Raw genomic sequence first — 13090 nt, 5'->3', positions numbered from 1 at the left:
CCTTTCCACGAGCAGAGACTCAGGGACACCAGCCCCTGTCCCACCCACCACCCCTCAGACGAGCCCACCAGCTCTGCCCCGACCCTGCGCCCCTCCACGCACGTCCCGCTAGACGCGTGCCCCGGGGAAGCACTTAGCGCAAGGACAAGACGCCCAGAGAGGCCGTACGCGCTGCAGTGACAGGGTCCTACGGCTGGCTGATCAGGGTCCTGTTCCCACCCCTTACTGCCCAGGGATGGACAGATATATCAAAAAAGAACTCCCCTGAAAATAAGCGCTTCTCAGCGCGGAGGGACGGCCCGTCCGCGACACCTGGCACGGCCGCGCTGCAGGCTGATCTGTCACGTTAGTGTCAACTTCTTTAATCGAGACCTTGATCTATTTTTATTTGTTTTGTGCTTATGCCACACGAAACCCAAAATGTGTTCTGGCTGAACACTGGACCGTCCCAAGAGTGCCTGAAGGACAGCCTGGTCACCCCAAACTGCTGGGCTGGCTCAGGGGTCGGGGGCCGGCAGTCTGGGACCCTGCCCTCCGCCCGACTCTGGCTCTCGGCTCAGCCCACCCCGCGGGAGTCCTGAGATGCCGCTGAAGAAGGGTCTAGAAGCCCAGGGCAGCGGGCTCAGACTAGCTCCACGGCCCGTCCGGCAAGCTCCGGCTATGAGCCCCCAGGAGTCCCGTGCCCGCCCCGCCTGAAGCTCCTGCCCAGCCCTCTCTTCCACGTCACCATGTTTGCGGGTAGCTTGGCAAATGCCAGCTGTGGAGTAAATGTCCCAGGGCGCGGTCTTCCCAGGGCCCCTCCCTGGGCTGAGCTCTGGGCACCCGCTCCCCTCCCCACCCCGGCCTCTGAAGCCTGTGGGGCTTTCCCAGGGGCAGATCAAGCAGACGAGAGCCCCCGGGCCTGGATCCCTTGGCCCCTCTTTGCCTCCACTGATGTTTTAATTAAAAGTCAGAACTGCACCCCATTTCCACATCTGGGCAGAAGCCAGGGCTGCTGCCTCTGAACATCCCCGCTGCCCCCATGTGGCTCGGCCGCTGGGACCCCTGAAAGGAGGGTGTCCACCACTAGGCCACCTCCTCTCTTCCTGTCACCTTGCTTGGTTAGCTGCCACATGGTCAGTGTCCCTGCGTGGGACCTCCCAAGACACCCAACTTGACCCTCTGGGCCTCGAGGCAAAGCCGGGCTGAGCCAGAGTGTCCAGGCGGCACGCGTGACGGACGACGCACCCCGGAGTGCCGCTGTGGCTGGGGTCCTGCTTCTCCTTCTCCTTCCCTACCACCGCTGACTTTGTGTAAACAAACAAAAACAGTCCCATCTCGTGCGACTGCAGGGATGAGGAAAGGAGGCCCACGGGACTCGCTCCGAAACCACTCTGATTGAAGGACAAAGCCGAGCCTCGTGGGGGAGAAGCCAGCACCCCTCAGGGGCTGGCCTCACCGCAGCTGGAGGGGATGCAGGTTCCCAGCCACGGAGCAGACCTGGGTTCCTACAGCCACGTCTCCGTGGTGGGGCAAGGTGTGTGGGAGAGCAAATGCACCGTTTTTCATCCCGTGAATGTGCTCAGCGAAGCTCTGTGGAGGACCTACTGTGTGCCTGGCCCAGGCCAGTTCTCAGGGCCCAGCAGCGGAAGCTCCCCACTTACCGTGCGGGGTCCACAGCATCCCGGACACCAGGGCGGGCCCCATGAGGCCCAGGGCGCGGCTCCCAGCAGCTCCCGGACCCCCAGCCCACAAGGTGGAGAAGGTGGCGGACCCTGCCCAGGCCACATGGGTGTGTTCCTCAACAGTGGTGTGCGTGGGACCTAATGGAGTCCTGATGTTCCGAGAAAAGCAAGAAACTCACCCCAAACCAGGAAGCAGAGGACAGGGCAGGCAGGGGATGCCAGGTGGCCGTCCGAAGGAGGGCGTGGTCCGGGGCGGTGGTCCTCTGGGGGCTCTTCTGCCTCTTCTGTCCAGTTCTTCAGCCGATCCGACCAGGGAGGGGCCAACCCTGGGGAGAGACGGGAAGTCGGACCGGGGCCATGCCAGCAGCCCCCAAGGAGCCACACACGCTCCAGGAAGAGGCCCCGAGCCCCATCTCACCTGACGTCTGGTTTTCGGTGGAGGGAGGTGGCTCATGGGGATGAGCAATGACAGGAGAAGCCACTGGCCTGGGTGGCGGTCCCCAAACCAGCTTGAGACCCAGGTTGGCCTGGGGCGGGCAGAGCCCAGGGCTCACAGGGCCGGGCCGGGCCATGGGAACACCTGCTCGGGCAGGACAAGGGGTCTGTGAGGGAGGGGCCAGGACAAGAGGGCCCCTCAGACCCCGGGAAGCCAGGCCCATGGGAGGAGGCGTGTGAGGGTGGCTGCAGGAGGTGGCCCGCCATCAGGGGACTGTGCCACAGGCACTGGGGTCCGGTGGGCAAGCCGGGCAGCACCAAAGAACGGTGCCTCGGGCTGGGAGCGGGGTATTTAGGGCCAGAGGCAGAAGGTGAAAGGGGGGTGAGGCGGCAGGCAGGGCCGGGTTACACAGGTGCGGGCTCAGCACGGACCACGGCCCCGAGAGACGGAGGGGTGGGCGGCTGAGCCCTGAGGGTCACGAGCCCAGGGACTTGGGCACAGAGAAGGGGGACGTGGGCCAGCCTGAGCAAGAGACTGAGGCAAGCGGCGGTCTGGGCGGGGGCGGGGGGGCAACCAACCCAGACGGTGGAGGCCAAGGGAAGGGCCCCTGGGCAGGGCAGACAGGTAGGCAGGTAGGCAGAGGCGCAGCCCGCGGAGCTCCCTGGAGGTTCCCGGCCACTGTCCTCTGCTGGAGGCCAAAGGCGTTGGAATTTGCCCCAAGAGGAAGGTATCGTGGAGGGAGGGGTCCAGCTCACGGTCCCCAACTCAAGAGGGAGACCTGTGCGGCCAGGGCCCAAGGGGACACACACCACAGTTCCGGGGTCCCGAACAGCCAGCATTCGGCTACGGGCTGAGTGAGGGAGGCGGAGAGAGCAGGAGGGGCTGGCTGAATCAAAGCTTACCGCCACCTCGCACCGTCCGGCCTGCGGCCGTGGAGCAGGCGCCTGCTCCAGCGCTGGGACAGCAAGGCCGCCCTCAGCAGAGGCAACCTCCCGGCCCATCCTCCCAGGGGCAGAGGCCATCAAGGGACAAGCTAGCGTGGCGGGTGCCCAGCCCGGGGCCGGGCGGTGGGCCTGCTCAGTAAGGATCAACTGTTGAATGACGGGATGGACGCATGAGTGAATGAAGGGGCGAGACTGGCAAGGCCCTGCTCCAATGGGGCTGGGGAGGGGCGACGCCCACTCCTCCCTAAACCGAAATCCGTCCCCCGCCCTTTTGACCTGCCTCTAACCCCTAGCGTCCCCTCTAGCAGCCTGAGTTTAAGAGTCGAGGTCCTTCATTGACTCATCTGTCCAAACATACATCCCACATACTCTTACTGAACCCCACATGGTGCCAAGCTGGTGCTGGGACACCCAGAGGAGGCATGGGCAGGCCTAGAGCACCCCCAGAACACCGGGTTAGGAAGGAGCGATGGAGGAGGACGGGGGAAGAGAAGGGGACACGGAGAACAGAGGTGGGGACAGTCACAGCAGAAAACCAGAGCTGACAGCCGAGCCTCCGCGGTTGACTTAATGGGGAAAGTTGAGACCAGTGGGCTCTGGGGCTCAGGGGGCCAACACAGAAAGCCCTCCAGGACCTCTGGGCTGGGCGAGTGGAGTTCAGAGGTCCCTGGGGCACAGGCACATGAGTGGGCGCCACCCTTATACTCAAGGGAGCCAGGAGCCCAGACCCCACCGCTGGCGAACTCGGAAAAGCTAAGGATGGCTGACTGGTGTCCAGAAACCCCTGCAGTGGGTGGGCGCCAGCTTCCGCAAGGGCCGGGGCACCAGGGTCCCCAGGGGCAAACGCCTTGCACCCTGCCCGGGTGGCCTGCTGCTGCGTCTGAATGGCCGGAGAGCCTTCGATGTTCCTTACTGCTGTGTGGGAGCTGAGGAGCCTACGGGTTATTTTTTTTTTTTTTTTCTCTATTTAAAAAGAATCCTCTCGCTTAGAATCACCGGAAATTGTCCTATTATTTTACTCTCCAGTCCCCTTGTCTGGGCGAGACCCGGGTCACCTCCGAAAAGTGGAGGTCCTTCCACGTTTCTGTTGGGGAGCCAGATGAGAGCAGGTTTTGCTCACGTGGGAAGAGGGCAGAACTCTGACCCAGGCCTTCAGCGGCTCTGACAAGGGAGGCCTGTGAGTTTTCTATGAATCATTTTTTTTGCTCCAAGCACTTTGCTTCATTCCCCCCCTCCGCCCCCCGCCCATTTTGGCTGCAGGTCTGGCCAGAGCTTGCAGTTTAACAGATTGATCTGCTTCAGGTAAGAAATGTCCAAAACTCGGGACACCCAAGGGCAAGTTTCAGGCTCAAGACACACCTGCCAGCATGAACGGGAGCTGACCCTCACCCTCAGTCCGTGGGGCCTACATGTGAACCCTAAACCATGCCTTTCTACTCGGGGGGTGGCCCATATTCAACCACTTCCTCACCTGGACGGGGCATTCCAGGCCTTTGTGATAATCCCGCAGATCCTACACCTGTGACCGACTTTGGCACTTGCCTACCCTGTGGTGACCTCAAGTTTTTAACGTTCAGTGGGCCCCAAAACAAGTCAGGCGTGTGCTGCGGTGGGAACTGCGCACCCCGGCCCCCGGGGCTCCGGGAAAATGGCCCGCACGCAGCAGGGCGCCCCCCGCCTGACACACCTGCCTGTGGGGCCCAACAAAGAAACTCCCTGCAAGGCAGCCCGGCCCCAAAGCCACCTCCACCTTGCACCCCGCTCCTCAGGCCGCACCGAGACGTCAAGGAGGAGCCGAGGAAACCTGGGCCCCAGCCCCGAAATCCCAAGTGTGGCCTGCGGAGCGCGGCCCCTGGCCCCTGGCCCCTGGCCCCTGGCCCCTGGCCTGCAGACGCCAGTTCGCCTCATTATGATAATCAGCGTGTTTTTCCTTCACAGACAAAGGCAGCTCCTTATGAGACGAACACTGGAGCCCAGCAGTTACCTCATTAACGTCTGCAGCCTCTTCCTTGAGGAGGCCCAAGCCTAGCCTTGCGTTCATTAAGGGAAAAGGGCGGAAAGTGGAAGAAAACTGAAAAACGCAGCTGGGGGGAGGGAGCGGGCTCTTTCTGTTGGCCATTCATTCCCTGAAAGACTAGGAGCACCTTCAGGATTTAATCACCAGCCAAGGGCCAGGGAGGGTTTAACCAGGATGAAGGAGGTAAAGAGGTTAAACTTGATAGGAGTTAAAACCCCCCAAAAATGGGGCAATTTGATTTGAAAGCTTCCTGGGATTTGTCAGTAGGATAATTAATTTAAACCTTTTTCCTGTTTATTTTAGCCCAACCTGACACTCGAGGAAAGCTTTCTCTGGATGAGTTTTCGGTAGATGTTAATATCCTCTAAGTCTCCCTTCCCTACCCCATTGTCTTTAATGCCTTTTCTCATTCTTTCCTCCTCTGGCGCCCCCTTCTCCCCCCCTCCTCCCCTCTCCACTTCTTTCTTCTCTGTGGTCCTCCCCGTGGGAACTTAACCTGTAAGAAAATCTGATGGCGACTCTAATTATATTTTCTCACAAATACTTTAATGACCTTATTTCAAGTCCCTCCAACAGTGTCTGGTTCTTACCTGCGAGATAATCCCACCTGACCCGCCAAGTTAACATTATTAACTCTATTTCGAAATTGAAAAAAGGTGGCTGAGAAAAACCGCCGGACGCCAGGGGCTTCCCACGAGGTGGGCTGGCCGGGAGTCAACGGACGGCGGGGCGGGAAGAGGCCAGCTCCAGGAGTCGGGGCCCTGCACACAGGGGCCCTGAGAGAGGCGAAGGTCTAGGGATGTCGGGAGCAGGTGGCCCTGTGAAATTTACAGGGAGGGCACCTGTCTGCAGATGTGCTCCAGGGCCCAAGAGCTGCGTGAGAGGAAGGCTGGAAATGTGTCCTAGTGTCCATGGGACCCTGAGCCGGAAAGGGGTCCAGGCTTAAGCGACAGAAAAGTCATTACCTTAACGAGAGCCGCTCGACGGAGCAGAGAGTGCAGGAAGCAGTGGGTTGAAGAGGAAATGGAGGTGAGGAAGGAAGACAGCAAGTGGAGACAGGCCTTTCGAGAAGCTTGGCTGTGAAAGGAAAGAGAGAGACGGTAGTGGCCAGAAAGGAGGAGACAGGAGGAGCCCGGGAGGCTCAGGCTGCGGAGAGAACAGTTAGGAAATCGGAGGGTATAACTTGGTGGCTGGAGGGGAGACAGGAGTGACCGGTGCAGAAGACGCCTCTTCCTTTCCAAAGCAAGAGGCAATGAGGGTGCGAATGTGTCACGGGACCCCAATCTGAAGGGCCGCTTGACAGCCTCTGTCCCCCGGGAGGAGGCAGGCCAGCCCCGGGTCGGGACAGGGAGTTGTGAGGTTCCAATGAATTGACAGTCGCAAAGAGGCCCCTGCTACCAGCCAAGGGCGACATAAACGTGCACTGCAATCGCTCGCTGGTGGTGAGAGGCTAGCTCTTACAGCCCACGCCAGTCTCCCCGGGGCCTGGATGTCACTGGCCACGAATGCCGCGTCCTCGCGGCAAGGAGGTAAAAAGCACTGGTAAAAGCCCCCGCCAGCCTCTGGAAGACAAAAGGTTCCCGCCTAATAGCCTGGATTAACTCAAAGCAGATCCCCGCCCACTTCATTCGTCACCTTCCAAGTCACCCTTCCACCTTCATTTGCCATATAATCCAATCAGGCCCTTTCAGAGGCCCGGGAGCCATTGTCCACACCAAGCTGGGCTTCTCAAAGCGGCCTGAGTTGTTTTGTCTTGTCTGGACAAAACTGGTGGCTTAAAAGGGGACGAGGAAAAAAGGGCTGGTCAAATGAGAGTCCCAATTAGCTTCCAAGAGACTGTTTGCATCATCTTTGTATCACATACCAGGCCTGGGGTGCGGGGCATATTGTCGGTGTTGCAGAAAGGGTTTGTTGGATTAATTCTGTTTTTATTCATTTTGAAATTCATTTATTGAGCGCAAACACTCACAGCACCTACTGGGTGCTAGCCCAATTATGGCTGAGGGCGAACAGGGCTGGGCATGCGAACAATGAGGGACAAGCTCGGCCTGTTAAGGACCCTGCAATTTCCACAGCAATTTACAAAGCACTTTCATAGTCGTTACATCATTTGGTCTTCAAAAGCACCCTGTGGGGTAGCTAAAGGCGGGTGGTTTTTTGTTGGATTTTTTTTTTTTTTTTAATCCTCATTTAGACCATGAAAGGAACTGAGACGTGGAGAAGTTAAGCGACTTGTGGAAGGTCACACCGTTATTGAGAGGTGCAGCCAGCACATGGTAGCGGCATTGGGGCCACCCAGACCCCCAAGACCACCCTGGGCAGCGAGGAGTTCAAACAGACTGTCCCACTGTCAAATGCTTGATTGGAAATCAAAAGCTCTCAGTCTTAACTCTGGGCCAGGGGGGTAACGGGTAGCTCCAATGTCACCCAGGGTCCAACTCTGACCCCTTGGCTTGCCAGCAATGTGACAAAATACTTACATTCCTCCAGCCTCAGCACCCTCACTGTAAATGTGAATAAATCCTGTCCCGTAGGAGGGACGCTCAGTCCCCACCCGCCTTTTTAAAATTAGCTGTCAATGCTGAATTCATTCTCATCTGTGAATGAGACTGCCTCGCCACACGTATGTTTGACGTAGAAATAACATTCAAACAACATAGAAAGTGCTCTGGAAATGGCCGCATGCATGATTCACGCTCCTATTCCAGTCAGCCCATCACCCTTCTTGGCGGCGCCCCTACCTGTGCGAGGAGAGCCCCGTGGAAGGGGCCGTCGACATGCTGTGGGAGAACAAACAAGAGGCGTTAGGACAAGGGAGACATGTGGGGATGGACTGACCTACCTACCGAGCTTCCAACAAACGCTTGTTGACCGCCTCGTGGATGCCCAGCCCTGCTGCCCCAGGCTACTTTGGCTCATTGGATACTCACAACAACCCTGGGAGGCCGCTCTTCTCGTCACCATTCCCCAGAAAGGACGGGGCGGTCCCCAAAGAGGCAGGGATGCCCATGGTGTCAGGGCTCATGCTCATTCCAGAAGCCCCCCCGGGCTTTGGAACTGCCAGAGAGATGCTGGTGGAGCCCTTGGCCCAGGTCCCCCTCCTGAGAAGTTCCCAAAGGGATCCTTCCATTCAGGACACGATGGGGCAACAACAGGGTCGGCTAAGAAAGACGGACCCCTTCTCGGGAGGGAAACACTCCAGGTCGCTGGCACGTTAACACAAGCAGAGACTTACAGGAAAGTACTCTAGCAAGAGGCACAAGCATAGCAAAGGCCAGGGGGCGATGACCAATGCCCCCTCACTAGGGCATTGGTTTAAGCCTTTCGCCGAGAGGAACAGCTGGCTGGTCAGTTCTGGTTCTCTTCAGCCTCCGGCGTCCTGATCCGGGGGGGCTCTGCCGGGGGCTGCCCGGCGTGCTGGTGGGAATCCAGGGTCGGCACTCCTCTGTCCTCTACAATGGATCGAAGGTTAGAGGGCCCGCTTAAAAGTCTCAATCTAGGTATGAATTAAAGTTTAAATAAGTTAATTGCAACTAAAACTAGTTAGTTAAAATTTAAAGTTGTCCTTTAAATGCTAATGAGTCTGGGGGTGGTGGGAGGAAGGCAGCAGCGATGGGGGTCCGGCCGCCACGCGGCGCGTCCACCGCCACAAGGAGGGGCTGCTTACCATAAGGTGGAGAGGAGCAGCAAGCACTTCGGCAGTGGCGGGGCATCAACAGGTGGTCCTCGAAGACAAGGCGGTGAATGGTGACGTCACCCCGAAGAGCGAACCTATAGTGTGGGAGGGGGCCAAATTAGAAACCATCCCGACGACCTCTACCGGCCAGCACAGGAACAGCAGGGAGAGGGAGGGGGCGGTCCGAGGGAAAGGAGGGGGGAGTGGGCTGAGGAAGGAGGGGGAGGGGTTAGGAGGGAGGAAGGAGGGGTGTCGAGGGAGGAGAGAAGGGAGAGGAGGGAGGAGGGAGGAAGGAGGGATGAGGGAAACAGGAGGGGAGGGGGAAGAGGAGAAATGGGAGGGGGAGTAGGGAGAGCAGAAATGGGAGGGGGAGGAGGGAGAGCAGAAATGGGAGGGGGAGGAGGGAGAGAAGTGGGAGGGGAGGAGGGAGAGAAGTGGGAGGGGGTAAGGAGGACTTGATTGACAAGCCCCAAGTGTCAGCTGTGTGCGCATGCGCAACCTCAAGCCCGGTTTGGCGGGCCGAGAACATTTGCAGAGAGAGACCGCTAGGGGGCGCAGTCAGCACCCAGGCCCTAGAGCACAGCCACCTGCGGCGCGCGCGCGCCCCGAGAGCTTCTAGCGCCCCACCCGCTCCTGGCCCGCAGCTGCCAGGGGCAACAGCTGGCAGAGGATGGGCGGGGGGGCGCCCAACAGGTCTCCGGCTAGGAGAGTGGGCACCGTCCACCCCCAGCCCAGCGCACAGGGCCACTGTGTCCCCTAAAACTCACGCCCACCATCTCCAGGCAGAATCCACCTGTGGACATGGGGCAGCAACCCCATGCAAACGCCCAGAGGGCCCTCTGTGCCCCGCAACTATGGGGGTCGCCAGAGAAATGTCAAGAAGACAATCGCCCTAAAAGTCTTTCCAGAACATGATTCCACTTTTAGTAAGTAAAAACACAGAAAGCTTGGCCCCGACCTTCGGTAAATCCAATTAAACATAAATTAATTAAAATTAAAAAGTCCCAGTTCTCAATACAACGTTTTCACTCATTTCTGTGGTCTCTGGACATATGATAAAAAAATATGGTATCGCTAGAAAATAATATAAAATAATATAAAAGCGGCCAAAACCACTTAACGTCACCAGAATACCATTCCCCCCCCCTCCCGCGCAATCTTGCCTCCCTTCTCCACAGCACGAATTCCAAGACCCCGCACGACGGCGTCTAATGAACAATCTTATGGCCTCCTCATCCTGCTCAAGTGAACCACACCTTTCTAAGACCCCAAAAACCAAAACCGAAATAAACTAGTCCACGTCCACGCACTCCCACGACCCTCTAATGGTCACACAGCCACTGCGGATCACGGCACCACTGCCCCGCGCGAACCCTGCGGCCGCTCTCCCGCGAACCTAGGGATCTTACGGCATTTCCCCCTTAGGTAAGTGCATCTAGAATTCTCCAGGAAATCTCACGCCTGACCCCCTCTAGCAGAAGAACAAAGGCCACCTCCCCTCCCCACCCCGCCCCCCAAAATTCCGCAGTGCCTTCAGCGCCCTCTGGCGGCCATCAAGAGAACATTCCAGAAACCTGCCACGTAGCAACCCGCTAGCGCCCCCCCACACAGCCCGCTGGCCCTGAGTGGGGAGGGGGTGGCATGGGGGGGCTAGACAGGGACAAAGGAAATGGCAAAAGGCGACTATCAAAAACCGAAAGCCCGCAACATGTCAGAATCTTCCAGCGACCATCACGCAATGGCGAAAAGAGCCCCTGACCCCCAATTCCCAGCTCCCAGCGCCCAGACCCCCCCACAACACGCCCTCTTTTCCGAATTTTTCTTTTTCCTTTTGCCTCCCAGACCAAGGAATGGCCTTCTCTTCACGCCAACCCATCCCCTGCTTCCACTCAACGAGTACCCTAATGACTTGACCCCCCCCCACCCCCGCCGCTCTGCCTACAGAACCGATCCTAGGGGGCTTCTGGCAGGTCTGCACTTCGGCGCCATCTCTCTCCACCGTTAAGGAGGTGGATCAGGGTGGAAACAGATGATACCAGTTAGAAATTTTACACTTCATTTTTGCCTGGAGTCGGCTCTGCCCTCAACCTGTGTGCTCGCACTGGGACGCCCTCGCGGATGGGAACCTCTACTCCTCGCGCCCACTGGCTACCAAGAAGCTGGCCAGAGACTGGGGGGAGGGGACGCTACACCCAGGAGACCCTTCTCTTCGGGTGCTTTCCCCCCCAGTCCATAGGGCACCCAGAATGCATCCGCCGCCATAGCTCCCACCATTCGTGACTCCAAAGGGCGCTCTTTTAAACACAGAAAATGTGGGTTTTGGACCCCAGTGACTGCAGGACATTGGATTCCGACACGGGTTTGGTCTGATTCCTCCCACTCCTCTTCATTTGAGGCCCCACCACCCAGCCTACCCTCCAGGGGTGGACAAGAATGAGGCCCGGATTACTCCCCCCACCCCCCGAAAAAAAAACCCACAATGTGCCTCGAGATTTTTCTTTCGGACAGTATTTCGTGGCCGATGCTCCGGACCAGGCGAGGTGGCCACCTTCAGGAGAAGGTCCCGGCGTCTGTCCTCCGGCGTGTCCAGGAGGACAGAGCCCAACCCGGACGGGGGTGTAGCCTTCCTTTTGCACATCCTTCCTGACAAGGATGGCCAACCACTGACCTGATGGGTAGATTCTCGCGTGGGCGCCCCGGTTCTCCGGAGGAGCAGCGGCCAAGGCCAGCGAGCCAAGGCGCGCTCCATCCCAGCTCTCCGCCGTCTGCGCTAGGGGCTGGCTGGGTGGGGTTTATATGGAGGCGCAGAAGGGGTGGTCTCTGACGTCAGCGCATTCTGCTGCAATGCGCTCATTTCTCCAAAAGTGATTGGCCGGAAAAATGAGCCCCCCAGATTCTATGACAAATTGCTCTAGCCGCACCCAGATTGCAGCAAAGAAGGGAGGAAAAAATTCTGCCGCAGTGCCCCTCGCCGCCATGACCAACACCCTGTGCTCGCTGGTGTTTTTTTCCCTCCACGAACCCCGCTCGCCGAAGCAGGGCGATTTGTGTGCACAATTTGCTGGGAGAAGGGAGGCAGGGACGTTTTTTCTCGGGTTGGCCGCGGGTAGAACTGGGCTCCCGGGGTAGCCGATCACGCACCTGGCTATCTCGGAACCTCTATTAGAGGATGCGTCTTAGGGAAAGAAAATGATGCTTTCTGCTTATTGTCCTGAAAAATAGTATTCACGGGCAAGATAGCTGGTACCCAAATCTAAGTCGGCGGCTGTCACCCCCTTTTAGCCCACCCATCCTTTTCTGATTGGTTACCTTTGGCACGGGAGACTCGGCACAGCACCTCCGACTCAGGAAAAAGAAAAAAAAAAAAAGGTTTTCAAGTCCTGAATCTGCCGCTGACAACCTGCGTGCCCAGAGCGCTGCGGTGCCCCCAACCGCCGCGAGGGGGTCCGTTTCCCCCACGTTAATAAGAGCTGCCCCCTAACGGGGTTGTAATAAGAATGTGCACTTAAGCCCTGTCCCTCTAAGGAAAGTACTTTTCTAGGTCTGCACCCCACCTGGAGAGGTATGGGGTACCCCCCCAACTGAGGTGATTTCCCCACACGTACACTTTGAAAAGCAACCCCCCCCACACACACACATACCTCCCCGCACCACCCCAGGGAAACAGGCAGCGACACATGTTGCGGCCGAGCATGGCCGCGCGGCCTCGCGCGCTGGGACTTGGCACACGAGATTCGATCCTTAACAGGTGGTGCCTTCGGGAGTTCGGCCCCGGGCACTGAGTGGCAACGCGGGCAGGGCCGTCAATCAAATGTCCTCTCGCAAAGGTCAAAATGCTGTTGAAAGGGACTAAGGATCTATCTTAGGGTGACAGGTGGGTGGCAGCCGGGAGGGCAGGGACGAAGCGCCTGGTGACAGGAGAGGGGTAGGAATGAGTGATGGGTCCCAAAGGGGAAAAGGCAGAGGGGCCCCGCGGGGGTATCAAGTTAGAACAGCGCCCCAGCACTTCTTGAAGGGGCTGGGAAGCAGCTTCAGAGAGAGCCCCCCAGGCCCAGCTGTCCTGCGAGGTACTGGAACACAGACGGGGTGCTCCAGGGCTGAAAGCAAGGGACAAGGCTACTTGCAAAGCCAACGGCGAGGGACAGGGAGGTGAAAACGGACCACCAGGCCACAAGAGACCCAGACCCTGGGGTGGGGGACCTCGTTTACAGACGCACGGGGCATCTGGGGAGATGAGGACAGAGTGGGCCATCGCTGGGAGCCCACCTAAGGTGTCAGATACTGTGAGGGAGGCCGAGAACACCCCGCTGACGGCTCGGGGTGCATGCAAGGCACCCCAGAGACTAGAGCCCC

The 13090-nt window shown here is 58.6% G+C and overlaps 1 protein-coding gene across 6 annotated transcripts in view; it reads right to left on the bottom strand.

Annotated features, from left to right (window-relative positions):
• Positions 1-11500, bottom strand: part of LOC129066206 (uncharacterized) — a 39779-nt gene extending 28279 nt beyond the window's left edge. The window contains exons 1-8 of one of the 6 annotated variants that reach the window (XM_054567726.1): positions 11406-11500; positions 8729-8832; positions 7992-8557; positions 7803-7841; positions 6027-6138; positions 2679-2788; positions 2083-2244; positions 1844-1990 (exon numbers count right to left, since the gene is read on the bottom strand). In XM_054567726.1, coding sequence (XP_054423701.1) covers positions 1844-1990; positions 2083-2244; positions 2679-2788; positions 6027-6138; positions 7803-7841; positions 7992-8025 — 604 coding nt within the window. In that variant the 5' untranslated portion in view covers positions 8026-8557; positions 8729-8832; positions 11406-11500. Of the gene's footprint in view, positions 1-1843; positions 1991-2082; positions 2245-2678; positions 2789-6026; positions 8558-8728; positions 8833-11405 lie in introns of all 6 variants that reach the window. The other 5 variants (XM_054567725.1, XM_054567727.1, XM_054567728.1 and 2 more) reach the window with 5 other exon arrangements.
• Between the last annotated feature and the right edge of the window lie 1590 nt (positions 11501-13090).

This window comes from Pteronotus mesoamericanus, unplaced genomic scaffold (assembly GCF_021234165.1).
Source record: "Pteronotus mesoamericanus isolate MK-2021 breed Mesoamerican mustached bat unplaced genomic scaffold, CSHL_Meso_final contig_192, whole genome shotgun sequence".
Classification (NCBI taxonomy): Eukaryota; Metazoa; Chordata; class Mammalia; order Chiroptera; family Mormoopidae; genus Pteronotus; species Pteronotus mesoamericanus.
This window is presented reverse-complemented; position numbering and strand designations above follow the sequence as displayed.